A 27964-nucleotide genomic window follows, 5' to 3' on the forward strand; every position below is an offset into this window, starting at 1 on the left:
TAACCTAAGCCTTGTTCCTCAGCTCAGCCAGTAGTGAGGGGCCGGAACTCAGAGCTAGGTGAACCAAGCATGGGCCTGGGGCCACTGTGCCAAGACATGGCTTGACATCTGGGGTCGAAATACTGCGACTTAATTCTCAATCCTGTCACCTGGCTGGTTGAAGGAGCCTGAACAACCATGAAGTGGAGATGCCCAAGAAGTATTGACTCCATAGGGCTGTGCTGAGGAGGCAGAAAACGCAGGTCAGAATTTCAGCTTCGTGCTGAGAACTGAGCTCCTGCTTAAGTTCAGTAAGTAGGGATGTAAGTCACCATCAGACTTCTCGACAGCGAGGCCACAGACAATGCGCCACCTCACAGGACTGGCCTTGTGACCAGAAGCTACTACTTCAGATGCTGCTCCGCATGCACGATCACAAGGGCTTTGGGCAGCCGGGCTTTGCTTTTCACATCGTCTGTTTTCTGCGTCTGCTCAAAACGTGAGCCCTTAATTTATAACTAACCTCTAAGGTAACTCTTCCTTCACCCCGCAACTTGCATGAATTTGTTCAACAGAAAAACCAAATGGTATGTGCTAAGAACTCTGTTTTTCTGAGAATGCACTCTGACTCCCAGCCCACCCAGTGCATGACCACCTGGCTTCCAAAGTCCAAAATGACAGTTTCAAGGATGTCAAGGACAAGTGTTCTTGAATATATAAAAAGAGAGAGTTATGCAAAGGTGAACAATGAAGACAGGGAGAAGCAAAGCTTCGCAAGGCTAAGCTGTCTTTTACAAAGTGAGTGTGAGTGTGTGTGTGTGTGTGTGTGTGTGTGTGTGTGTGTGTGTGTGTGTGTGTGTGTATGAAGGTATGCACATTGAGATGCTCCTGATAATGAGGAAGGCACAGGGAGTTGATGGAACTGGACCTGGAGTTTCTGGTTTTTGTTTCAGTTGCAAAGATAATTGAGCAAGGACACAGATGGAGTGGTGTAACTTGTAGACCAAAGGGCTTCAGCGTGTCTTGAGCAAGTTAAATCACTGACCATAAAGCAAGAAATCTCACGATGACACACCAAAATATAAGTGGTATTAGTATATGAACTTGGAAGGAACAACCAGCAGAACTACAAATAGAACACAAAGATAGAACATGATGAGAAGTGACTGCCTGCCTCTTGTGAGTGGAACTGGGAGTGGGGGGAGAGACTGGGGGCTAGGGTTGGGCAACAACTGCTTTTCTTTACTATCTGATTTAGCTCAACTATTGAGTATACGTTTCTTTTGATTAAAAATAAACAAATATAAATATTTAAAAGTTGAAGCTTGGTAACTGCCTTGTCTGACCCTCTCCGGATGCTCTTCTGTTCCTCTGTTAGGCAGGCAAGCCCCAAGACTGTCCACATCTGGCTGGAGCAAGTGCTCCCTTGACAGACATGGAACATCTGCAGTGAGGGGCTTGATTAGCTCACAAAACAGAAATAAATCTCTCAGGATGAACTATACATTCCTTGGCCCACCTGCACATCAAGAAAGACTGTCAAAACCAAAGTAGAGGGAGAGGGAACTTCCTGTGGCGTGTGGGAGAGGGGAGAGGATGTGGGAAGGGAGCCCACTGTCCGCCAAGGAGTGGGGGGCAGGGGTATAATCAGGAAGAACAATCTGACTCCATAATAGATGTTCCCTGTACTTTAACCTTTGTATTCTATCTCTTTTGCTTCCGGTTAAGAATACTGCCTAGAGTATGAAGAATACTAGGCCATATGACGCTTTTCCACTCATCTAGAGACAAGAAGTTGCAGAGCTAAGAATAACTTTTGTCTGGTTGGAGGTTTACTGAATGTCAGGACCTGACTTACAATGGATGGCTGCAAGATCAAGGGATTCCTACACCAAGGCTGTTGGCTGTAACAAGCCACCATGCTCCTCTTTCACTTGGCCTTTAAAAATATTTTCTTGAAACGCTTTGGGACTCTGGCTTTTCTTGGGGCATGAGCCACCCATCTCCTCGCACGGCCCTGCAATAAACCTTTCTCTGCTCCAAAGTCTGACGCTGCAGTACTGTTTGGCCGCATTGTGAGTTGGGCACCTGAGCGTGCATTCAGTAACAGAGGGAGTGGAAATGGGAGAGGGGAACAGCCCTAGCAAAGCGGCCCCTGCCTTCCATCCTCACCAACCAGCTCACTTTACCAAATCCTCTGAAACTCTCCCAAGAGATTATCCTAGCCTGCAAGGAAAACACCCCAAGAGGTAGCAAAAGATCCCAAAGACACTGAGGGCCACCGCCGAGGTCCCAAAGGGCAGGGGCTGGGTCCAGCCGAGGCCCCAGGGGATCGCTCAGGGCCCTGCAGGAGCCCCGGCGCCCGGCCCCGACTCACAGCGCGTGCATCCTGGCCAGCCCCCAGAAGGCGCCGTCCGTCAGCTTGCTGATGTTGTTTCGCTGGAGCCTCAGCACCTCCAAGCTGTCGAGCCCCTGGAATGTCAGGCCCTCGATCAGCCGAATCCGATTCCGATTGAGGTCCCTAAAGAGATGAGGCAGGAGTTCAGAGCATCCACTACCCATGCCCCGCCCCACAGCCATCACCAGGTGGTCCCCAGGGACAATCCCAGGAGGAGGTCCCGGGCAGCACAGACATACCACAGAAGCCCGTGTGCCCAAGACACCAACTGGCCACTGTTAACATGTGAAAGGGAGCCCAGGGCTCCTAGAAGCTGGTCCCCTTGCACCCCAGAATGAGCAAGCGCGCCTATTTCCTCCCCCATAACCGTGACTCTGCAGTGAGGACAGGGTGTGACTCAGGATATGAGCGTCTTAGGTGAGACATCTCTTAGCTCAGCAGCAGAAACCACCCTCAGATGCGTCAACCCAGGAACTCGAACCACTAGACACTGGTGGCAACTTCCCACCAACTGCATTCGGGAGGAGGTGCCTGGAACCACCATGAAGCACACTTACGGGCCTCCGGCCCCTGTGTGATGAGACCTCAGTGAACCAAAAGATTTCAGGAATCTGGGTGAGCTGGCTACATTGGTAACACTTGGGAAGGGAGAACACAGCCTGACCAGTGAGCCCTCGGTTTTCCCCAAATTCTTCTGCAGTGTCTCATGACGCATACCAGGTCCTAAGCATCAGCGAGTCTCTCTGGGACCCCCCGCCTGGTGTGCGCGGGAGCACAGAGTGAGAGGAGGGGAGCACCCCGTCTTGCCACCACACCTGCCCCCGAGCAGCCCGTTCTGCTTGAACCAAAGCTCCAGTATCAGTGTATTCTCCTAAAATACATTTTTCTCCTACCAAAAAAAGGACGCTGGGAAGGCAAAAAGCCGGGGAAGGCAGTCCGTCAGGTTTTGGTAAATAGAGGTTTTCTTGACTCCAAACCCTGGGCCATTCTAGGACTGCGGTCATTTGTGGTAGTCAAAAAACTAAACAAACACATCCTTTCTTTACAAAAAAAAAAAAAAAAGCCAATCAACTACCTTATGAGACTGAGGAGATGAAAACAGTGACCCTATCTCTTGCTTCCTACCTCTGGCTACGCTAAGTTCCTCTCTTAACTGCTCAAGCAGCACTGGACCCCAGAATGGCCACTGGACAGATTACATGGGTTCCTTAAAAAAAGAAAAAACCACAGAAACCTCGCAATAAATAAGGACTACAGTCCACACAGGCTATGTATTAGCCAGGGTCAGCTAAGCAGCAGGATTCTGGAAAGTGCTGAAGAGGACCGGCCTGCATATCCTCAGAGGATCTTTTCTCAGCAACCTGGGGCAGTTTGCAGGCTCCAGACCCAGTGTCTAATTTGCTTTTATTAGGTGCTGCCGCAGGGCCATCAGTGGTAGTTTATGCAGAGCCCGACTGAAGGGGAGCAAGGGAAGCGGGTGCATTTGGAACGCTCCTGGAGGAACTCTGGTCTCCATAAAGTTTGGCTAAGCTTAATTACGGCACAGGTCTCTGGACTCACAGTTGTGTCAGCCGGGGTAACTTGAATGCTTTCACAGGAAGCTGGGTGATCCTGTTTTTGCTCAACCGAAGCGTTAGCAGTGACCGTGACAGACCATCAAATGCTCCTGATTCCAGGGTGCTGATCCGGTTGCTTGCCAGGTTGCTGGAAGGATTCAGGAGAGAAAATGCAGGGGTCAGTAGGAGGCCTTCCTTGTCTTGTTACAGACACCAGACCTGGCTGAGTTGGGAAAACAAGCTACAACACACCCAGCAGGCTGGGTTTCCAATGAGACATTTGTCATCCTGATGCTGCAAAGCCCATCTCCACTCCCAGCCTCAGGTGTTAGGACTGTCTTCAGACGTGACAGAGGCCTGGCTTGTTCGAGCCCAGTGCTCACCCCGCTTTCAGCCAGGGTGACTACTCCAGGAGGGAAGTCAATGGCCTCCACTCCAGCTGGGCTGCTGCAGGAGTCCCTCCTTGCCAGCCACGACCCAAGGCTCAGAGTTCAAGGTTGGTGAGAAGAGCCTTAGGAAGCAGAAAGTCCACTGTGAGGCAAGGTCAGAGAGGGTTTCACAATTTGGGGAAATGGCCTTTAATTCTGAAGTGGATCCCATTGTATGACTTCTAAATGTACATAAAACATTTCATTTTAATCATTTCAAATGTGTCAGAGAAACATTCTAGTGAAGGACAACTGCACACGAATGGTTCCCAGTGGGGGAGAGGGAAAGGAAGTGGGGCCACAACACTTTTCCTTCCACCTTCCCTGGACCAATGCTGCTTGTTGTGCCTTAAACAAAAGAGAAAAGACCAGACAGAATTTTCTACATCAGAGTTGGGAAGGGAAGGAGGCATTCTTCATCTCCATCCGGCAGAGGCCCAGCACAGGGCATGTGAGGATTCTTTGCAAACGGAGCTGGACTGTTTGTTCTTAACACTCCAGATTAAAGAAGAACATTCTGTGTGATGAAGATATACCAGCCAGGTTCTGCCAAAACAGAGAGTCCCCCTGCTTTCGTGCAGAGAGAGAGAAGGTCACTGCGAGGCAGTTCAGCAGGGGAGGTGTTTTTGTCCCAAGCAGGGTGGTGGTGGGTGGCTAGAGGACCTCCTTCGGAAGCCCCACTGGGGGCTGAGCACCACTCCATCAGCTGAAGGATCGGCCAAGGCCTCCCGCTTCCACCTCGGGCACCTTGATGCATCCTAAGAAAAAGACTGTTCTGCTCCTCGGACATCTCAAAAATCTGTGCACCCGGCCTTGGTCTCTGAACTGATGGGTCACAATGACCCATAAACCAACCTCACAAACAACCCTTAGAGTACTCAGTGGTAACCCAAGAGATGAGAGCTCGCATGTCATCTGAAGACGCCTCTTTAGCCTGAGTTTTCAGTTTCTTCACTAAAATAACATTCTCCTACCAACAAGCAGCGGGTTAACTAGGTTTTGACTGTTTTTCTTCTGTCTGCCATCAGCGGGCGTGAGACAGGGCAGAACAGAAACAGGCCAACAGTCTGACAAAGCGGGTCGAGAGCACTCAGAGGATGGGTAGGCACTGGCTGGTGGAGTCTCTGCAGAGGGGCTGCCCTCCGCTGTCACTCACCTAACTACTCCCCACCTCTTCTCTAAGCTCGCCTAGGGGGCAGCCCCTGGAAGCAGAAAGAAACCCAACTTTGTGGCTAAAAGCCACGCGTTTTAGCGCGAGATGGTGCTCTGAGATGGTCTGTCCCCAGGTCAGCTCCCTCGCCCACGTGTAGTCAGAACAGCACCGCTGACTTGGACATGCTGAAAATGTGGACCTGGGGCCCCTGCCCTGCTGAGGGCACAGATGGCAGGCATGTGCCCGGCCCACGGACTCAGCCCGGCATCCACCAGCGTCCAGACCTGGGCAGTGCGGGCAGACCCGACGCACTTACAGCTCCTTGAGGGGCAGTCCATGTGGGAAGCAGGTGCTCCGGATCTCTGTGATGTTGTTGGCGCTGAGATCCAACACTTGCAAGGAAAGGTAAGCCTTCAGCTGACTCCCCTCCACGCTGCGAATCCTGTTGTGTTGCCTAAAACACACAGGGCAGGTGAATCCAACATGTCATTTTGCAAAGAAACTATTTTCCTCAACACTTCTAGACATTTTTTCCCCTGCAGTTTCAGAGAATTACAAATGCTATGACACTCGCAAATGAGGTCTCCCATCCTTTCCATCAGGTTATTACCTGCAGGCCGGAAGCTAGACAGAACATTAAATTCTTTGCCTGTGACAAGTTTGCCTGCCCAAGTTCTAAGCCAGACTGCTCTCCCCAAGGACAGGAACATGGGAGTGATATTTTGGCCATGTGGAGAGCAGCCTGGCAGGACCAGAACTCAGAACTCACTGGTACACTTTCCCACAAAGGATGTGCCCCATGCAACCAGCCAGCTTTTGAGGCTGCTCATGTCTAGAATCTTCAGAATCCAGGCCAACCCCATCACTCGCAAGAATGCAGGCACCAGAGCCCAGCATCCAATTTAATCCAACTGAGCGCATCATTACACACTTCACATTTTACCGACACCTACCATGTACCAGGCGTGTCGACAGGCACAAGGGATTAAAAAAAAAAAAGTGCACAATCCTGCCAGCCTAATAAGGGAAACAGGAATTCAGCACTGGGTCTAACTGGAATCGAATCCCCTACATCTCTGACGCCACCCTCTTGAAAGTTCCTCAAGTTTCCTCATCTGGAAGATGGGGCCACACCCCCTTACTTTAGGGATATGAATGGTCCCACCTGAACCACACTGCTGTGTTTGGCAGATGTTCACATATGTGTTCAGTGTTCACCTCCCTCCGAGACATATTTGTCCTTGAATCCTCTTTCTAAAAAATACCACTGTCTCACCCACCAACCAGTATTTATTAATCAGCAGAAATCTGACAAATGCCAACCAAGGCTGGAAGGAGCAGGCCAGCCCCCTTGTGGGTCTGGCTCTGCCTGGCGGATTCAAGCCGCCACAGCCCAGATCCTGGTATCCAGATATTTCAGACCCCGTGGAGTTGGGCGCTGTGCTTCTGGTTCCACGCGCTCACTGGGGCCAGCTTCTGAGTAAACAGTGTCGGGGGCTCCAGCCAATCCAAGCAGTCTCGAACACGACACAAGGGAGCCAGGCGTCGCTCACCAAGTGGCATCTCTTTTAAACAAACACTTGACCAAATCGGTTCCAACAGGCATAAACAAGGCCCTCTTTCCCAGAAGCTCTGGGCCTTCTCGCTGATGCCTTTGTTTTCTTCCCATCTTTCCCAGGCCTTGAACCCGAAAACCCATTTACAAGGGTACAGCTCCCTTTACGCACAGCAGAATCTCCCTAGAGTGAAAGGCCACTTTTTTCCCTCCATGCCCCCCCTGCCAAACTACTTCCTTTGAGTTCTTTATTAAGTTCTTAATAAAGATAGTCTCTTCAGTTTTCTGACTCCCAAATAAAAAGGAAGAAAAAAAAGAATAGAAAAGGAAACCTTTATTATGTAAAGTATGGGAAAAAAGAAGGAGAAATAAAGGGAACAGAGTTGAGCCTCATCCAGGAACTCTGAATGCAGTACCAGGGAGCCAGGAAAAAGAAGGTCTAAGGAAAGAAGGGGAGGGGCGCCGCTGGCCCCAAGTCGCACAAAGAGGGACCGACCGTACACAGTCCGAGCGGCCACGGGACAGCTGCAGGCCACCCCCAGCACTCCCCCGCTCAGGCTTCCCTGTCTCTTTCATCTTACACCTTCTTTCTTCCTTCTCATCTGTGTATTTATTCACCGAATCAAACACGTTCTGGGCCCCGCTCTGTGCCAGGCCCAGGCTGGAGGAAGGATGCTGTGATGAAGACGGGTCTCTTTCACACGCTGGAAAGAGTTCCCTGTTGAGCAGAAGAGGCAGCCATGGAGATGGGGAACAACGGAGCGTGGGAGTGAGGATGGGTGAGATCTGCCAGGAGGGAGAGGGGAGTTGGGGTGGATTCTGCCTGGAAGAGGCTGCGGGGGCCAGCTCCAGGGTGGGGGGCGGGTGTGGATGCAGGCAAGAGACAGGCAGGGCAGAAGCAGAGGGACATCAGGGGAGGCCTCAAGAGCCTCTGAGGAGTACGGCGTCTATGTCCCAGGGGCCCAGGTGAGAGGTGGTGGCAACAGAGACAGGGTCCACAGGATCAGGGCACCACAGAATGGTGACGCTAAATTTTCTAGTTCAGAAATGTTAAGAAAACCAGGTAACTTGGCTTTCCTGGTGGCTCAGTGGTAAAGAATCTGCCTACAACAAAGGAGATACGGCAGGAGCCGTAAGTTCGATCCTTGGGTTAGGAAGATCCCTTGGAAAAGGAAATGGCAACCCAGTCCAGTATTTTTGTTTGGCAAATCCCATGGATGGAAGCCTGGTGGGCTATAGTTCCTGGGACCACAAAGAGTCAGACACAACTTAGCGAGTACAGAACAACAACAACGAGCTAATGGGCTACCCCTTCCATATTTACCCCCTTCCGGCCTACTCTCAACTCAACATCCAGAGAAATCCTGTCAGGGCATCTCTCAGAATGGGAAGAAACATTTGCACACATATCTGATAAGGAGAAAATAACCAGAACACACAGGAACTACAACTCAGCGACCACCACACAAGAAACCCCAAAAAGTTGAATAAAAAGTGGGCAAAGGCCTTGAAGAGACATTTCTCCAAAGACGATAAACAAATAAGCACATGAAAAGATACTCAACGTCACAGATTGTTAGGGAAACTCAATGAGTTAGAGCCCCAAACCTACAGCCTGACCACTACTAAAGACAAAACAAACAAAAACAGGAACAGTAAGTGTGGGAGAGGGTGTGGAGAAGCTGGGATCCTGGTACAGTTGCTGAAGACAACGGTACGGTGGTTCTTCCACAAAGCAGGCACAGAATTACCAGCATGGGCCCCAGTAATTCTGCTGGGTATCCATCCAAAAGAAATGAACGTGGACCTCACAGGGATCTGTACACCCACATTCACAGCGGCATCACTCACAGTAGCCAAAAGGTGAAGCAACTCCGTCAGTGGATCAATGTATGGATGGATGGACAAACCGACAGGTGTACACGTACGGTGGACTATTATTCAGCCTTAGAAAGGAAGTTCTGACAGACATTACAGTATGGATGAATCCTAAGGACACTATAGTAAGTGAAAAATGCAGGTCACAAGAGACAAATACTTCATGATTCCACTTCCACGAGGTACCTAGAGCAGTCACATGCATTGAGACAGAAAGTGGAGTGGTGCTGGTTGCCAGGGGCTGGGGTTGGGGCATGGGGAGTGGTTTAATAGGGGTGGAGTTTTCATTTTCCAAGATGGAGAAAGCTCTGGAGACTGGTTACACAACACGGGTGTACTTACCACTACTCAACTGTACACCTAAATGATTAAGATGGTACATTATATGCAATGTGTATATGACTACAATTTACAAACAAAACAAAGAAAAAAAAAAAAAACCAAAGCAATTCACAACGTGTATTTGTCTAAAACTCGAGTAACAGCTCTGTGTCTCACTCAGGACTAAGTCCGCACAACAGCCTCCAAGGGGCACGTGAGCTGCCGCACAGCTGCCTTGCTGCCTCACTTCCTGCCCTTCTGCCTTGTACCTTGCCCAGAATGCTGGCCCTTGGACGCAGCAGGCAGGATCGTGCCTCAGGATCTCTGCAAATGCCTTTTCCACCTCTTGGAATGCTCTTCCCCCAGAGATTCGCAGGTCCCATGCCTTCACTTCCTTTCCATCTTTGTTCACATGTCACCTTTTCAATGAGGTGGCCTGAGCAACATTCTCTAAAACCATAAGCCTCTGACTCCTAATTTCTTTCCCTCACACACATACAAATACACGCACGCAGGCACACACACACTCATTCACACTTTCCACTCTTTTGCCCGCTTTATTTCTCGTAATATTTCTATCATCTAATACTCCCAGTATTTAGTTTATTTCTACTTTAACATCTCTCCCATCAGGATGCAGCTCCCTGAAGGCAGAGATGTTCGTCTGTTTTGACTACTGTGTCTCCAACCACTAGGATAGTGTGAGGTACACAGTACGTCCTCAGTAAATACTTGTTGAAGGAATCACAAAGAATGAATACAGACTGAATTCAGAAAGGCTGAACCTAGATACAGATTTGGGACTCACCTGAACATTTAAGTAGGTGGCACTAGAGGTAAGAACCCACCTGACAATGCAGGAGACGAAAGTGACGTGGGTTCGATCCCTGGGTTGGAAAGATCCTCTGGAGTAGGAAATGGTAACCCACTCCCATATTCTTGCCTACAGAATCCCATAGACAGAAGAGCCTAGCGGGCTACTGTCCATAGGGTCACAAAGAGTCAGACACAACTGAAGCACAGCATTCCACAACATTTAAGTAGAAGAAAACCATGCAAGCAGATGAGTATAACCAAGAAACATGAAGGAAAGAGTTTGCCAATTGCTCTGTGGCAGCTCTGCTCAGAGGCAAATGACCTAGCCCACGGTGACTTCAGAGCTTCTTGCACGTCATCTTCTCCCCCAGGTCTGGTCTCTCTGTTCTAGACTCTAGCCCAGTGCCCTGATTAAACTCTTCCCAAATTCCTCATGTTCAGGAAAGCTGACCGCACAGCTCTGTCTCCCTTCTCTCACAGAGCAAGAATCACATCTTGTTAGATGTTTCTGTGGACCCCAGCAATTTCACCCAAGGCCAGCTGTTCTTCATGGGCTGGAACACGCCGCGAGCAGAGCCCTGCCTCAGTCTGAATCCCCACACACCCCTTACAGGTGTGAACTGCAATCAAGTGGGTGTCAAGTTCTATGCCCCTTGGGCTGACATGACCTGACATGAAGCACGTACTCAATAAAGTACAATGAGTTCTTGTTTTTATTAGCCATATTTGTATCCTCAGAGCCAGGATCAGTATCCAGTTTGTGGGAGGTGCTCTGGAAAGAGAAGGAATATGGTTTCCTATTTGTCTGCCACAGGCAGACAAACGGGCAGGACCGAGTCCTCTCCAGGGAGCAGAGAGCTGACTCAGAGCTCTCCCTCTTAGCTTCATGCACGACATGAGTCTGTTCCAGCTGGAGAGTGTAAAAAAACCCTGACACTGAGAGACGGGGCTTCTTGGGGCGCTGTGCTTCAAAGTAAATCCCAGACTGAAGCTTCTGTAGGACTCAGGGGGGGCCTAGAGATCTGATGGGTCCCTAACTATCCCCTTTCTCACTCCTGTAGCAAGTGGGACTCAGGCCCACACCCCTAACCCAACCCACCAAACCCCACCCCCTCGGGACACCCCCTCCGGACACGCATCCCTCTAGGTTAGAGCAACTGCCAGTAGGCAGGGGCAGCCTCCCACGCCCCCTCAAGGGGTGTCCTACTTTTCTAAAACTCCACCTGTTTTTACTGCCATGTGACCGTGAGGGCCCCTATCAGTCCTTTAATGTAACTAACTGTCCAGTTTTCAAGAAGGCCCACAGTCAACACTGTAATCTCTTGAATCTTTGTCCAAGCTCTTCTTGACAACAGCCGACCAGTTACTGGACACCTGTATGTCACAGGCCCTGGTGATGGCTCCATGAAATAACACTGTGATCTCACAAGGAAGGTACTCTACTTCACCATCATCTCTGCTTTACAGCTGAAGACATCGGGACTCTGCCTGCGGTCGGCCCAGCTGGGACACGAGAGGAGCCAGCACGCGAGCCCAGGGGAGGAGGAACTGCCAGTCCATCTGAAAGGCTCTCTAGGCAGAATTTTAAGTGCACCACCCCAGGTTCAATCCGTAACGGCCTTCGCCTGAGCTTGGCTAGATGTGAATGCTGGCCGCCTCTCCCCAGGTCAGCAAAGACGGTCTGCGTCATCGGTCTCAGCCTGGCCTGCTTTTTTGAACCAGCCTCCCAAAGGCCTGAGTGACTGATGAGTCTGCAGAGGGCGAGGGGAGCCAAGCTCAGCAAATAAGGCAGAGGAAGCTCTAGTTCTTAAGTATACTCTGGATGGAAAGAAGAGAACAGTGCAGACAAGCTGCAAAGCGATGCCCTTAGGTTTACAAAGACTGAGGAGAGGGGAGGGGAGGGGGCAGTGCCACGCGAGGACCTCTACTGGTGACAGGGACTGGGGGGGCGGGGGGCAGACCACGCCGCCTGCATGTCCATCCTGGGTTGCTTTCCCCCTTGGGCTGCCCTCTGGGGCACAGAAAACTTAATACGGCAGAAGTCTATTAAACCAACACCTGTTAAAGGCTTCACAAATAAAATCAGGCTTCAAAGGCGGAGAGCGGCAAGATAAGCTCTCTCCACTTGGCCATGTTCTCAGAGCTGATGTTAAATTAGACAGGAAAACAGACCGAGGCATTTGAAACCAACATTTAAAAGTTTTTATCGTAAGTGACTGTTCCAGTACAGTTCTGTAAACTGGGGTTTATAAGGTAGTCCTGTGAGCGGTGAGAAAGATCTCACGTCACAGATAACAGCCAGGAAGAAAGGGCAAAGAGATCAAAGAAGGCAGGGTCAAGAGGGGTCAAATGGATTATTGCTGGTTGCTGAAATTATGCACCTACTGTCTACACCAGGTGTCAGCAACGTATTCTATAATGGGCCAGATTTTAAATATTTTAGGCTATCGGGGTCATTTGGCTTCTGTCATGACAACTCAATTTTGACACTGGGGTGTAAAAGTAGCCAATATGTAAACCAATGAGTGTGGTTGTGTTCCAGTAAAACTTTATTTACAAAAACAAGCTATGAGCCAGATTTGCCCCCCTGTAGTTCACTGACTCCTGGTCTATACTTCAGCAACTAGTTTGGGCTTCTGGGGACAGGGACTCAGATTCTAATTCTAGCTCTGATTCAATTCTGGCTTTAAAACTGTGTGCAAATCACTCTTTTTGGATCTGGCTTAATCACCTGCAAAATGAGGCTAAGTGCCTCACTGCAACAGAGAGAACCTACAGTACTCCCCGCAGTGCCCAGGTCAGACTTCACTAATCCATGCCTTCCCCACCGAGGCCTTCTCTACCCCTTCAAGAAGTGAAATGGAACCTAAGTTTACACCATTTATTATGTACCTCAGATGATGATCCAGGTTCCTGACTGGGGCCAGTGGAGCAGGCAGGCTGACAGGGTGATCTGAGAACAGACTCCCACTTGTGCATCCTCACTCTTCTCAGTTCTTCCAGTAAGGCAAAAAGAAACACACCGAAGCTAGCCAACATAGCAGTCCTAACTCTAAGCAGGTATGCCCCCGGCTCTCCCAGACAAGTGTCGTGACTCACAGTGGTCAACTCCTGCAATGGCGTCTATTACTACAAACAGCAAGTCTTCCATAATGTTACCTTAAAATCATGCATTTAATAATCAGCAAAATTCAAATTATAGCTCTCACCTCATTTGAACCTCTGGCTAAGAAACAGTTGCACACAATCTAGCCCGGAAATGGAGGGAAAAATGTAACACACCTGCCGCCATTCCCACCCCTGCCCCAGTCCATTCCCCAGAGTGACCTTGGCAGACATGGTCAATCAAACGGCACACCCTGCAGCCTTGGGGCACCCGCAGCACTGCGCACCTGTCCATCGCTGTGCTGCCCTGGAACTCCTCCTGTGACTCTGCACCTAACCCCAGGCCCCACCTGGAGCAGGTGCTCCAAGATCTGATCACAGCGAGGAGGATGAAGGTGCATACCAAGTACTAATGATTTAGCACAAAACTCAGTGCTGGGCAGAGTAGCCCTGATGGCTACCTCGGGGGTTCAACTGAATTTCAGCAAGGGCTTCATCATTCAAGAACAAACAAGAAGATCATGATTTCTCCTTTGTTGAAAAATATAGCACTATACAACAGGCCGTGTGTTGTGGGGGAGGGGGGGCGCTGTTCTGTTTGCAAATGTTTTAATGAAATATCACAGGCATACTGAGAAGTGCATAAATGATCAACATAGAGTTCAATGCATTTTAATAAAGTGCCTGCACTCACATAACCACACGACAGACAGAGGACACTTTCAACATCCCAGCAGGCTTCCTCTTGTCATTTTCCTTGTCATTTATTCCTTTCCAAGGCAACCGTAATTTCTATCACCTGTGATTAACTTTGCCTATTGCTGTGCTTCATCTACATGAAATCGGTCCATACTTACTCTTCTGTATCTGGCTGCTTTCGCTCCACATATGAGACCCCTCCATGCTCTTGCCCAGTCATGTCCGGCTCTTCGCAACCCCATGGATTGCAGCACACCAGGCCTCTCTGTCCCTCACCATCTCCCAAAGTTTGCCTAAGTTCAAGTCCATTGCATTGGTGATGCCATCCAGCCATCTCATCCTCTGACGCCCTCTTCTCCTTCTGCCCTCAACTGTCCCTAGCATCAGGGACTTTTCCAATGAGTCAGCTATTTGCATCAGATGAACAATATACTGGAGTTTCGGCTTCAGCATCAGTCCTTCCAAACAATGTTCAGGGCTGACTTCCCTTAAGACTGATAGATTTGCTCTCCTTGCTGTCCAAAGGACTCTCGGTAGTCCTCTCCAACGCCACGCTTTGAAGGCATCAATTCTTTGGTGCTCTGCCTTCTTTAGGGTCCGGTTCTCACAACCATACATAACCACTGGTAAGACCATATAGCCTTAACTATACGGACTTTTCAGAGTTGTCTCTGCTTTTCAGCACGCTATCTAGGATTGTCATAGCTTTCTTGCCAAGAAACAAACATCTTGTTTGCTGTTGCATTAGCAGGACTTTACTCTTTTTCATCATTGTGTAATACTTCTCTACAGCAATTTATTTTCCATTCTACTGCAGATGGATACTGAGCTACTTTCAGTTTGGGTTACTGCAAAAACCACATTCATGCACAGCGACGTGCCTTTTGCACGTATCTTTCAGTGCATACTTGCCTGCAGGTCTAGCATGCATCAGCGTCTAGGGTGGTGTTGCTACACATTTATGTTCAGCCTTTGCAGACATTGGTACATTCCTTTTAACCAAATCCCTCAGGGCTGAAATGAATCTGAAAAGTCATTTGATCCAAGTGCCATGTTTCATGCTGGCTCATTCAACCACATTCTGAGATGCCACCGCCCCCTTGTGTCTCTTTTCCAGTACCCTTCCCCCATGTAAAGCATCAGGGATATAGCCTGGGACCACACAGCGTAACAAAGCTCAATCTAATCTTGTTCAGGAGTCAAATAGAGTAATTTTATTATAAGTAGGGGCTTAATGGAGCACCACAAAAGGGGGAAAAAAAGAGAATGAGTAATTCTAAGCCTCAAAATCAGCAAGAAAACTTCAAATATGCCCGTCATTGGGACCAATGCCCATAAGCATCTTGAAAATAAAGAGATTTTTTTAAACAACCCATGAATTCAGAAGAGCTTTCCTAGGCCAACTTGAGGAAAAGTTTCTCTTCTCAGAATGACATTTAAAAGCATCACCCTCTCACTAGGCTGCTTTGCATTCATCATCTTAAAAATGAAAACCCAAACCATCTGTTTTATTGCATAAATTGATAATTTGCTCCAAGAAACCAGTGCCTTGTGAGAAGGGCCCAGCCTGGGTTATTTTCTGGACAGGAAATGAGACTCCGAAAAAGCAGGTCTCCTTCTGTCTCTTGCTCACTCCCTCTCCCCCCACCCGCTGCTGGTGAATCACCAGTTCCCTGGGGAATTTTGGCGCGATTCTCAGCCTGGCTGCAGATGACGTTCCGGATCTGTTTATTCAGGTGGAGATCGGATAAAAAACAAGAGCGGTCCAGTGGCGGGATAAACAGCCTCCGCCAGGCAGGGTCAGCCACTCTGAAAGGCAGGACTGGCCTGTGTCAACCGACCTTCTGACCTGTTCACTTCCTTCAGGGCCACTTTCCCCTTGGGATCTTCAACAGACTGTTCCAATGAGCTCTGTGTGAAGGGGGTCGGAGGTCCCCAGGCACCTCGGTGCACCAGATCATGCTTGCTTCTCCCACCCACCAGCTGATTCACATGCGGCTGGAAGCCCAGCATCTGGAGTGAAGCAACTTAGGCACAGTCAAGGGTCGGCCACTACAGTTCTGTGGAGTCAAAAGCGACCCAAGTCACGAAGGACTGCAAGTCGTCAGGATCTAATCCAAACTACAAGCACAGGACAAAAACAAGACCTCCTGAGGAAACGCACATTGCTGAGTGGGAGAAGCTCACCAGAAAAGGCAATCTACTGTATGATTCCTAATACATGACATTCTGGAAAAGGCACAACTACAGGGACAGCAGAAAGAGCAGTGGTTGCTAGGGGGTTGGGAGGAGAGGAGAATGAATAGGTGATGCACATGGGATGTTTGGGGCAAGGAAACCATTCATTGTGACACTGTAATGGTGAATACATACCCCAAGACATTTGCAGAAGCCCACAGTAAGTACTACACAAATAGTGAACCCTTCATGAAAACCGTAGGTTTAGTTAACAATAATGTAGTAATACTGGTCCATCAATGATAACGAAGCACCACACTAATGCAATATGTAAACAGTGAAAACCAGAGAGGGGGCAGGGTTTATAAGGGCTGTCTCTGTGTTTTCTGCTCCATTTTCCTGTAAACCTACAACTGCTCTAAAAGTCTATTAATTATAAACAGAACAAAACAAAACTTCCTAAGGTATTAAGTAGTCCCAAGATCATCACATCATTAGAATACAAGCTACACAAGGGCTGGGATTTAGTCACCTAGGACCATGTGGAGGACGTAAAAGACAATCAATATCTGGTGAAGACTCACAAACTTAGAGAACAAACTTATGGGTACTGGGGGGGGTGTGGCAGGGAAGGATAGCTAGGGAGTCTGGGAGTGACAGGTACGCACGGCTGTATTTAAAATAGGTAACCAACAAGGACCTACTACACAGCACAGCGAACTCTGCTCTATATTATATAACAATCTAAATGGGAAAAGAATCTGAAGAAGAATGCATGTATGTATCTGTATAACTGAATCACTCTGCTGTACATCTGAAACACAACATGTTTTTCAACTAGCTCCAGTATAAAGTAAAATTTTTATAAATCTGTTGAATAAACGAATGACTTACAACTTTACTTCAGTCTCCTATATCTGCTACCACATTCACGAACAAAGAAATGTTAATCAGAAAGAAAGAAAAAAAAAAAAAACTACTCTGAGGCAAAATCCACTATTCAATTAAAATTTTTCTAAGGAAAAATGTGAGAGGTATAAGGTAGAATCAACTTTCTAGTTGGGAAGCTAACTGATAACCTTTGAAGAAAATTTCAAACACCATGGACTTTCAGGTTGACTGTGTGAATCTATCTCCCAAGTTCAAACTGACCTTGAATATTCACTGATCAGCTGGGGTTGGTGCAGATGACGCCTCTACTCGTCATGAATTAGCCAACAGACCCCTGCCCCACCCCCAACAGCAGGGAGGGCTGCTTGGCCCTAACCAGGATCTCTGTCACTGCCACACAGATCCTTCCCCAATCCTGCCTCAGCTACAGTGAAAAAGGAGGAGGAGAAATTCCAGCAGGGAGTTCCAACCCAACAAGCTGACCTGAGGACGCCTTTTGGGTCACATCTGGACTGTGCTCCCCTGGGAGATGGCTGGGCCATTTCATACTGGCAGGCGCTTCTAAGGGCTGGCTGGGGACTTGGTTCCGTGACCACAGGGAGGTAACCTGCCCTGGATCTGGGCAGCGCGGGGCAGCACGAAGCTGGGCCAGGACATGGAAAAGTCAGCAACAGAGAGCCACTCCACCTGAACTCCCACCCACAGAGCGGCACCCCGGGTCAGAAATGCCCAGAGAGTTTCTCTCTTCTGGTCAAAGTCGACATGGCCCCTCTGGGCTTTATCTTCCCCTCTACGTGAGCTGATCAAGCCCCTTATTTTTTTCTCCTTCTCTCCCCTTGCCCTGGCGACCTGCTCCCTGCACACCCCACCACACAGGTATGATCCTCTGCATCTCAGTGGGGAGGGGCCTGGCTGTCAGGCTGAGTCACATGGAGCCACACACCCCAACATCAGTCGGGGGCCCATCAGTGCTGCATGGCTGAAGGCTGAATGGACTCGCCAAGTTTCTCATTATATTTTTCAAGGAGGCTCTGCAGGGCAAGCCTAACCACAAGTTAGAGGCACAGACTCTTCTAGATTCGAGGGGCTAGGCTACCATTCCTGGCAAAGAAAGGTGGGGAAGATGGAGAGAAGGCAGTGATCAGAACCCAGGAGGTCAGAGCATCCATGAATGCAAGGTTCAAACAAGGGATGTCCACACAACCCCCCTGGAGGACATGAAGACGCTGCGGTGGGTACTTCTATAACTGATGGCTCCCCAGAACGAGAGTTGGGTGAGCTGGCTCCCTGCCAGGCGACACGATTGAGCTGCTGGCTTGCACAGAGCAAGCACCCCTCCCCAGGGCCCATTAATGCTGGTCTGCAGTTGGTGGGGCTGGGGGAGCACAGGGGTCCTCAGGGATCTGAGACCAACAGGCTGTGTCAGGAGCTCCTCGTAGTGGTGGTGGCTTTTCCTTCCCATCCACCTCACCACTCAAGACTTGAGAAAATGTAACCCCTGCAGAGGAACAACATGGAGGCCTCACTCAACATTTCCAAAGGAAACCTAACCTCGTTCCTCCTGGGCTGGGCTCCCACTGCAGCCTCGGCCACCAGGCTGCCCAAAGGACTCAGGCGCTCAGGAGGCTGTGCGTGCCACCTGCCAGAGCAAGGGGCAGGACACGGGGCTGACTGGCCGCTGAGCCCCCGAGGAGGCACGTACCTCATTCTCAGGAGACACAGGGGCTGGAGGAGGACTGACACATCTAGCGTTCCATTTGTGCTCACTAGGAACCAGGCTCTGGTTCAGCTCATTCAATCTTCACGACAACCCGAGAGGTGGACCCTGTTACCATCCCCATTTCACAGATGCGGGGGATGAGGAGTAGGAAGGCTAACCAACAGGAAGCAGTGCAGCGGGACTGGAGCCCAACATGACTCCTCATGCCACCCTTCCATCTGCGTGTGGAGCCGCCTTGTTAACAGAAGCGGGTAGAATGACCCTGGGGAAGCGGGCTTCTCTGGACAGGACCCTGTGCCTCCCCCTCCTCTCAGCACCCACCAGGGCCACCCCTGATCCTGTGATTCCAAAGGAGGCAGCGCCCGACTACACATGGAGGAAGTGCACATTCTGCCACTACCCACCATGCCTCTCACACTCATACACACACACACACACACACCCCCAGACCCTCACCCCACAGCACATTAGCACACAGTTGCTGCAAGGCCCCGCCAAACCTTTCTATTTATGTTTAAGATGACGAGTGCAGGCCCTAAATAGGACTGTCAAAAGCGGTTCTTCCATCCTCAGGCAGTCAGTATCACAAGACAGAACTGGGTACTTCTCATGGAGCAGAAGAGACTTGCACACCCCCTGCTCCACCCTCCAGAGAGGGTACACTGCGGCTCTGGGGTCCCCTAGCTAACAGCCTGCAAGTCCAGCTGCCCTCTGGCTCCGGGCCACGCTGCTCTCTGGAGACGGCCCATGGCTACGAGGACAGGGACGGGCCTGTGGTTGCTGGGGTGCTCCTGAGACTGCACCCCGCCCCCCCCACCGGTGGCCACTGCCAGCTGTCCGTGGTTGCCTACCAGCACTGCAGCAGCTCTGCAGCTCCAGCCGTGGAGGAAGCTGCTTCAGCCGTGGAGGAAGCTGCTTCAGCACTTGGCTGTGGCCTCTAAGCTGAGACCCTCCCGCCTCCAGAGAGTGACACCACTGATGGGCCTTTACAAATAAAGCCGGGCCTGCTTCCTGCCCCATCTGGAAGACTTCTGATCTCCCGATCATATGATTTAGTATATCTCTTACCACGCAATTTCCCAAGCCTTCAGCATGCAACCTGACTGCACTCTGGGAGGGTGGAGGATGAGCATGGGCGGGATTAAGGAGTTGGCTTCTAAAACAGTCCTTCTTACCCACACTAGGCGGATAAGACTCGCTACGACATCAAAGTGGCACCGACTTCAGCATCTCACCCCTTCTGGGTTCCCACTCTTGCTCTCTTCCTTTCATGAAATCACAAGCTTCAATTTTCTCCTATGCTTCAGGTTTTAAAATATGTATCATCATGAACCTTAATGTCAAATGTAAACTAAAGACTTTTTAGAAAAAACGTAGGAGAAATCTGTTTTGGGATCTCAAGCTAGACCAACTTTTTAAATTTGATACTACAAGCACAATTCATAAACTAAAAAATTAACATACTATAATTCTACCAAAATTGAAAACATTTGCTTCGGGAAAGATCCTGTTAAGATGAAAAGGCAAACTACAGACTAGGAGAACATATTTTCAAACAACACATCCAACAAAGAGCTATTATCTAGAATAAATAAAAGACTCTCAAAACTCAATGGCAAAAAACCCCAAACAATCCAATTAGAAAATGGGCAAAAGAAATGAACAGATATTACTCAAAAAAGAATACACAGATGGCAAATAAGTACATGAGATGATGTTCAGCATCTTTAGCCATTAGGGAAATGTAAATTAAAACCACTAGGAAATAACAATATACACCTTGTGAATGGCTAAAATAAAAAATACTCTCAATATCAAATGCTGGTCATGCTGTGGAGAACCAGATTGTTCACTGCTGGCAGGAATGTAAGACAGTATAGCCACCCTGAAATAGTTTGGCACTTCCTTAGAAAATCTAAACATACAAGTATCATACAATGCAGCAAATACCCCCTAGGGCATTTCTCCCATAGAATGGAAATTTATGCTCACACAAAAATGCTCAAAGCCACTTTATTCTTATTAGCCCAAATCTGCAAACACCCCTGATGTCCCTCAGAAAATGCACAGTTAAACCAAGTATAGTCCCTTCACACTGTGGATACTCAGCAGTAATAAGGAACCAACTATTGATACACACCACAATGACCTAGATGCATCTCCAGAGAATTATATACTGATTGAAAAAAAGCCAATCCCCAAAGGTGAGATGTTGCATGAAGCCATTTATATCAGTTCACTCACTCAGTCGTGCCCGACTCTTTGCGACCCCATAGACTGCAGCACACCACGCTTCGCTGTCCATCATCAACTCCCGGAGCCTACTCAAACTCACGTCCATTGAATCAGTGATGCCATCCAACCATCTCATTCTCTGTCGTCCCCTTCTCTTCTTCCCTTCAATCTTTCCCAGCATCAGGGTCTTTTCCCATGAGTCAGTTCTTTGCATCAGGTGGCCAAAGTATTGGAGTTTCAGCTTCAGCATCAGTCCTTCCAATGAATATGCAGGTCTGATTTCCTTTAGGATTCACTGGTTGGATGTCCCTGCAGTCCAAGCAACTCTCAAGAGTCGCTTCTCCAACACCACAATTCAAAAGCATCAATTCTTCGGCACTCAACTTTCTTTATAGTCCGACTCTTGCATCCATATATGACTACTGGAAAAACCATAGCTTTGACAGACGGATCTTTGTTGGCAAAGTAATGTCTCTGCTTTTTAATATGTTGTATAGGTTGGTCATAGCTTTTCTTCCAAGGAACAAGCGTCTTTTAATTTCATGGCTGCAGTCACCATCTGCAGTGATTTTGGAGTCCCCCAAAATAAAGTCTGTCACTGTTTCCATTGCTTCCCTGTCTATTTCCCCATCTATTTATATCACGTTCCTTAAATGAAAATTATATACATGGAGAACAGACTAGAGGTTGCCAAAGGTATGGGGCAGGAAAGAGTTGGTGTGGGTATAAAAAGGCAGCACAATGCATGACCCAGGGATGGAAATGTTGTTTATCTTGTCTGTATTGAAGTCAACATCCTGTATGTATGAAATTTTGCAAGCAGTGGTCATTGGTGGAAACTGTGTTAAGAGTATAGAAGGATCTTTCAATGCAGTTTTTTACAATAGCATGAGAATCCATAATGAACTCAAAAAGATTAATTAAAACATTAAAAAAACATGGCAAAACAGTGGAATCAGAAACTCCGGTGAAATTTATGGTGGAATCAGCCAGCCAACCTGCTACTTCATTTGCTTTCCAGCAAAAATCTACCCAGTATGATTCAGTTCCAAGGGCCAAGCACCCAATGCTGCTGGACTCTGAAATTTTCAAAATCTAGGGATAAGCATAAATTGTTTCATTACTTTCCACTGATGAGGAAGGAATTGCGGGGTGGGGGACGGGGTAGTTTGGACTCAGTGAGAAATGTGTAGCTGACAAAGGTGACTGGGAAGAACACTGCCTTCTGTCTGTGTATCAGGAGTTACAGCTCAGTTCAGTGTCCTGTGACTGGGCCAAGATCCAGCACTCTGTGGCCAAGCGGGAGGGCCTGCAGGGCGTCAACTAAGATGGTGGTGGACACGAGTCAGGCCTGCCCTGCCAGACACAAGGTTCTCAGAACCCCATCCCTGGAACACCAGCCTAAAAGGCTCTGGAAGGGTTGCATATATTCCTCCCCTGGCAGTCCTGGCAGACTCCCAAAGCACGTTCAGGAAAGGTACCCTCTCATTCTGCTCACCTCTGCATTTGCTAAACTTTTGTGACCTTCTTCATGAGGCAACTCTTAGTATCTCATAGAATAAGGGCTTATTTCATGTGGGAGACACCACCCTGCACCCCCTCATTATTAAAGGCACTACATATCCTGGGGTAAAGGAGGCTGCTACCCTTTAGCTCTGGGTTTCCTGAACTTCCTGACTACAGAGCAGTAATTGGGTTGGGATGGATGCACTGAGGGGTCTGCAGGGATTCTCCACCTTCACTGTGACAGAACCCTTTCCCCAATCATCATTTGACCCTCACAGGTGAGTGGAGACCAGGACAGCCCTTGTCCTGACACACCCTCCAGGGTAAGGGTAATTTCATGTCTAAGCAAACCGAGGTTTCCAAAGCTGCTACTAGAAAAGAACAGGATAAGGATTCACACCTGGACAATGAGACCCCTGGGCCCTTTCACATCCCCAAAGCCATGCTGACTTTCACAGGGTAATTTCAACTATTTTTCCTCCAGAACATTTGCTCAGATTTTCAAGAAATCAATGAAAACGAGTCCTCTTTCCTAGCTGAAAAGATCAGGCCCTCTAGGAAGTCCCCCAAAAGACCATTTCTGTTATTACTTGTCTCAAATGTGTCCCTTCACCTGGACAATATATTTCTAAAACTAACCAGTATCTGCCTTAAGCTTCATATTCACTTATTCTTGGATGAAACCATTCATTTAGTCCTTAGTTTATATTCAGTCAAGTGTGTATGGGGTGCCTATATGTGCAGCAGCTGTAAGAAAAAGGTAAACTAGATCGCAGTAGAGCCGACCCCCTTCTCCCTGGAGTCGAGGAGTCACAGAAAGACGGAGGTGATGGACGTCAACATATGGGGACACAGCGCTGTTGGGGGAAGGCTGAGGGAGGGACAGCCATTCCAGACCAAGGTGACAACATGAATGAGGCCTGGAAGCAGGGCCCTGGGCTGTGAGGGCTCGCATCATGAGCAATGTGATGTAAAGTTCGAGGCAGGAAGTGGTGAGAAGCCAGGAAGAAAAGGAACTGGGGCCACCTCTGAAAGAGTGGAGATTTACCCCACAGGTGATGGGGAAGCCACAAAGGGTCCATCCTTCATTTCCTCATCCAACACTGACTGAGGGGCCACCAAGAGGCAGGCACCCCACTGGGTGGTAGGTGTGACGTGCAGGGTGGTGAGGGTGGAGCTCTGTGGGGTGGGGGGTCATGAGGGATGGAGAAGGGAGACGAAGAGAAGGGCCAAACCCTGACCCCACTGGAGCCGAGGCTGTGAGGACCCCTTCAGAGCTGGGGAGTGCGTCTCAGGTTTGGTGGTGACCAGGAGAGCTAGGATGTGAACCTTGTACCATCTAAGCAGCTTCTCGACAGGGGTATGCAGTTGGCCCATGAGACAGAACTCAAGCATCTGAGCCTCTGTGAGGAACCCAGGGTCCCACAGCTCGTGGGTCACCCACAACAGAAGTGCTCTAGTTTGCTCCAGAGAATACACAGCCCAGGTGCCCCCTGGGGCCTGTGGGAGAGGAAGAAGCCATGTATATCTTTAACCCTGGCTAAGTGTAGCTAGTATGGAACCAGGACCTTCCCTCACAGCTGAGGGAACAGAAGACTGAAAAGGAAACGTGGCTTGTGAAAGGCCCTGTAGCACTGTCTCTGCAAGTGGCAGGGCTGGAAGCTGAGTGGGAGGCCACACTCACCGAAGAGATGCTTCTTCCTGTTCTCATTATGCTGGGAACGGCTTGCATTCTGAATTCAAGAGGTAGGAAGTGCCTTGTTGGGTGACAGCCTGGCAAAAGGACAGAATGGGGGGGTTTCCTGACAGCAGAAGAGTCGCCCCAACACCACATGTCCAGTTGGAGGTGAACAGACACTGGACCAACAACAGTCTCTGCTCAAATGCCCATAAAGGAGCAGCCGGGAGGGGCAGGCGGGTGGTGTCAACGTGCTGTGTGTCTTCTCTTCTCCACGGTGACCATGGGGCCACCGAGAAGGGGACAGCACAGACTGTGGCCGTGCCAGTAAACGGGTCTGGTGGTACCCATGAAGCATATAGCACTTTGTTTTCTGAATCCATCTCCCAGGACAATTTCCTGAGCCCTCCAGGAGCTGGGATTCTTTTTCAGGGAACAGGGGAAAGTGAAGACAGGCGTGAGACTCTTACTTGGAACCACAGAATTGCTGGAGCAGCCCCAAATCAGGGCTCTTGTTAACACAGAGTGGGAGGGGGAAGAGCCTCGAGTGGTGAAAGGGTTTATCGTGGCTGTCGGCAAGGCCAGGAGGAGGGGGACCCCTGGAAGGGCCAGTCCTCACGCTGTCTCCCAAAACCAAACAACAATTATGGGGCAGAAAAACTTCACTCTGCACACTGATAGCCACTGCTTTTCCATACACAAAGAAGAATGACACTCGGAGAAAACGTCACATTCCCAACAAGTCCAAGAGAAACTTTCTCTCTTATTTCCAAAGTTCTAGTTACTCTCTGTGACCTGGTGAAGGGGCCAATTCCAAACACAACCCTCACAGAATACCAACGGATAATTATCCACAGTGAACGTCAGGACCAGAAATCTGCTGTATTACAGTACAGCTTTTCGGTGGAATCGGAGGGGACATTCACTGCGTATATCTCATGTTTACATATTCTTTTTTTTTTCCCCTAATTAAGAGTAAAGTTCAGTGACTTCCCTGGGTGGTCCAGTGGTTAAGAGTTCACCATCCAATGCAGAAGGTGCAGGTTTGATCCCTTGTTGGGAGCTAAGATTCCACATTCTGTGTGATCAAAAAACATTAAACACAAAACAGAAGCAATACTGTAACAAACTCGGTAAAGACTTTACAAATGGTCCACAAAAATTCAAGTCTTACTTTCAGAATTATAAAGAAAAAGATTTATAAAGTCTGATATAAGTTTTGCCTATTGTTTTACTATAAAGAGATACCCCCCACACACACCACTATCATAATGGGGCTTCTCTGATTTATAAGCAGAATCCAAATGAGAGATGGGTCGTCTGGCTTTCAGGAGGTAAAAAATAAATAAATAAGTAATCCAGATTAAGTGGCAAACCCACGGTCAAGTTCTGTGATCACCAATGAGCTGGTCATGCCTCACCAGGCCAACCAGGCCGTCACATACACCACGAGGCCAAAAGCATCTCCTACTCATTTTAAAGGGCTAACCTTGTAGTAGAAACTGTTAGTTGCCGAGTCGTGTCTGACTCTCTGCAACCCCACGCACTGTAGCCTGCCAGGCTCCTCTGTCCATGGAATTCTCTAGGCAAAAATATTGCAGTGGGTTGCCATTTCCTTCTCTAGGGGATCTTCCTGACCCAGGGATCAAATCCGGGTCTCCTGCACTTCAGACTGATTCTTTACAATCTGAGGCACCAGGGAAGCCCAACTTTGCAGTATCTTTCCATTAAAAGAGGTAACTAAAACCTCTAACAGGGACTCCAGAATTATAAGTACTAAATTAAAAGTCAGCCTTCTTATTTATTTTTCCACCAACTGGAAAGAAAAAGAAAAAAAGAAAAAAGAAGGTGTGAAGGTGAGGAAGGCAGGGGAGCCTGCAGATTTTAAGTGACAGGCATCAGAGGGGAGGAGACACACAAAACCTTTCCCTTGCAATTACCCAGCTGTGACTCATTAATTTTACCTGCACGTGGAAAGGACCTGGAAAGGAGCTTAAAAAAAAAACCCAAAACACTAATAAACCCCCAACCCCCCAGTCCCAAGGTTTTCCTTGACCTGCCCTGGGATGCAGCCTGGGCATCTAGGCTTGTTCAAGCTCCCTCGGTCTTCCCACTGTGCAGCGCGGGGTGGGGGATACTGTGGGGGGGCGTCTGCACAGCCCTGCACCTCTGCCCGGCGATGAGGAAAGAGAAGGGAAACCAACTCTCCCGGGGCATGCAACGGCTCCCACGGCAGGAATTAATACAGGAGAAAGCTAAGCAGCAGATACATATATACACACATGCACACAAGGGTGGACGTTAACAAGCCACAGTGGGGAATGGCAAGTAGAGTCCGTTTTCAGGGAAGTGACGAGCCTCTGCCTCTGCTTCTAACACCAACCTCCTGGCTTGGTGTGGAGAACACCAACCTCCGTGGGCACACAGACATCAAAGCAAGGCCAGCTCCATGCACGCCTTCCATCTGACGCACCTCCACTAGACGTCAGAGCCTGCGCGGAGACCCGTGGTGTTTAGTGAGTCCCACGGCTCGGTGGCACACACCACTGTACGAGTGAGCGAACCAAGGCCCAGAGGTGATGGAGGCAGCGTTCTCTAAACCAGGCTCCATGAGGCCCTCTGACACAGGAGGCGCTGTGAGGTGAAGACACGGACACCTCCCTCTCCCCAGACTCTAGGGGAAGGAGCCCGCTCTTTACCAACTGATCCCAGCAGCCCGCCTCTCACAGCCCTCCCCACTGAAGAGAAGTTTCTTTGTCCCCAAAGAGACTACAGCCGTGCAGCCGAGTAGAGACCAGTGGCCCCCAGAGAGGGGACCCGGGAGGGCCACCTGGCTGCACCCTGCAGCCCTGGGCACAGATTTCCTGCTCCTGTTGAAGGGGTGGGGAGAAAGAACCACACGTTGGCACCTTTATCTCAGCTGCCTGCGTCTGAAAGGCTTCCAGGAAGTGAGGAAACTGTGGAGGGATTTGCCTTGAAGTGATGCGTTGGAGGGCAGAGGGCCACTGTCTGAGGAGCTGCTGGCAGAACCGAACAGGCCTGGGGGCTGCAGACACCTGGGAGCAGGGCGAGTCGTCTGCCCTGCACCCTCACAGGACGGGCGACCAGAACCAGCTCAGAACAGGCAGCCTCTGAGAGTGACTGGGGGTGAGGGGACAGTCAGGCTGATCTTCAGGAGGACTTCCTGTCTCCCTGCATCTGTAGGTGAAAATCATACCGAGGGCCTCTCAACGTTCACAGGTGGGAACACGACCTGAAGAGACATCCGCCTCATGGGGCACAGCCTCTCATCCACACCGGAGAGCCACATTGGAGCCTTGCGGCTACAGGCCAGAGAAATTCCCCTCCTGACACAATCTGAAATGTCAGCACATGAAATGAGAAGACCCTCCCAGGTTCCCAGACCACACATTTCCCCATGTACAGTGAGCACGAAGCCCAGAGGTGCACAGAAATGAGGTCAAGACTCACCTCTGCCACTTTCTGTGTGACCTCAGGCAAGTGTCTTGCCCTCTCTGTGCCTCAGACCTGTCATCTGTAAAAAGTGCTTAACAACAGACCCCGCGCCTCCTCGGCCTGCAGCGGCAACATGACGAGATGAGGCCTGGGCACAGACACACAGCAATGCCCGCCAACGTCTGTGACCACATACAGAGACTGTCGCAATTTTCTCTCTCAAGAGGCTGAACCATCATGAGTCTGGGGATGCTCTGAGCATTTCTGAACTATAAAACTGGACAGTTTCGTATGACTCAGCTTAAATACACTGGGTAAACTGGCCCGTCTTTAAAACCCTTGCCTTTGAACAGGCAGGGGGAATCTAATATTCCATCTGCATGGCCTGACAATGTCAGGCCTCATGAAAGGA

General features: G+C 49.4%; 1 protein-coding gene across 3 annotated transcripts in view; it reads right to left on the bottom strand.

The window, feature by feature from the left end:
* LRIG1 (leucine rich repeats and immunoglobulin like domains 1) overlaps positions 1-27964 on the bottom strand; it is a 112949-nt gene that overhangs the window by 27467 nt on the left and 57518 nt on the right. For all 3 annotated transcript variants that reach the window (XM_043443549.1, XM_043443551.1, XM_043443550.1), the window contains exons 4-6: positions 5831-5968; positions 3938-4081; positions 2357-2500 (exon numbers count right to left, since the gene is read on the bottom strand). In XM_043443549.1, coding sequence (XP_043299484.1) covers positions 2357-2500; positions 3938-4081; positions 5831-5968 — 426 coding nt within the window. The remainder of the gene's footprint in view (positions 1-2356; positions 2501-3937; positions 4082-5830; positions 5969-27964) is intronic.

This window comes from Cervus canadensis, chromosome 22, assembly GCF_019320065.1.
Source record: "Cervus canadensis isolate Bull #8, Minnesota chromosome 22, ASM1932006v1, whole genome shotgun sequence".
Lineage (NCBI taxonomy): Eukaryota > Metazoa > Chordata > Mammalia > Artiodactyla > Cervidae > Cervus > Cervus canadensis.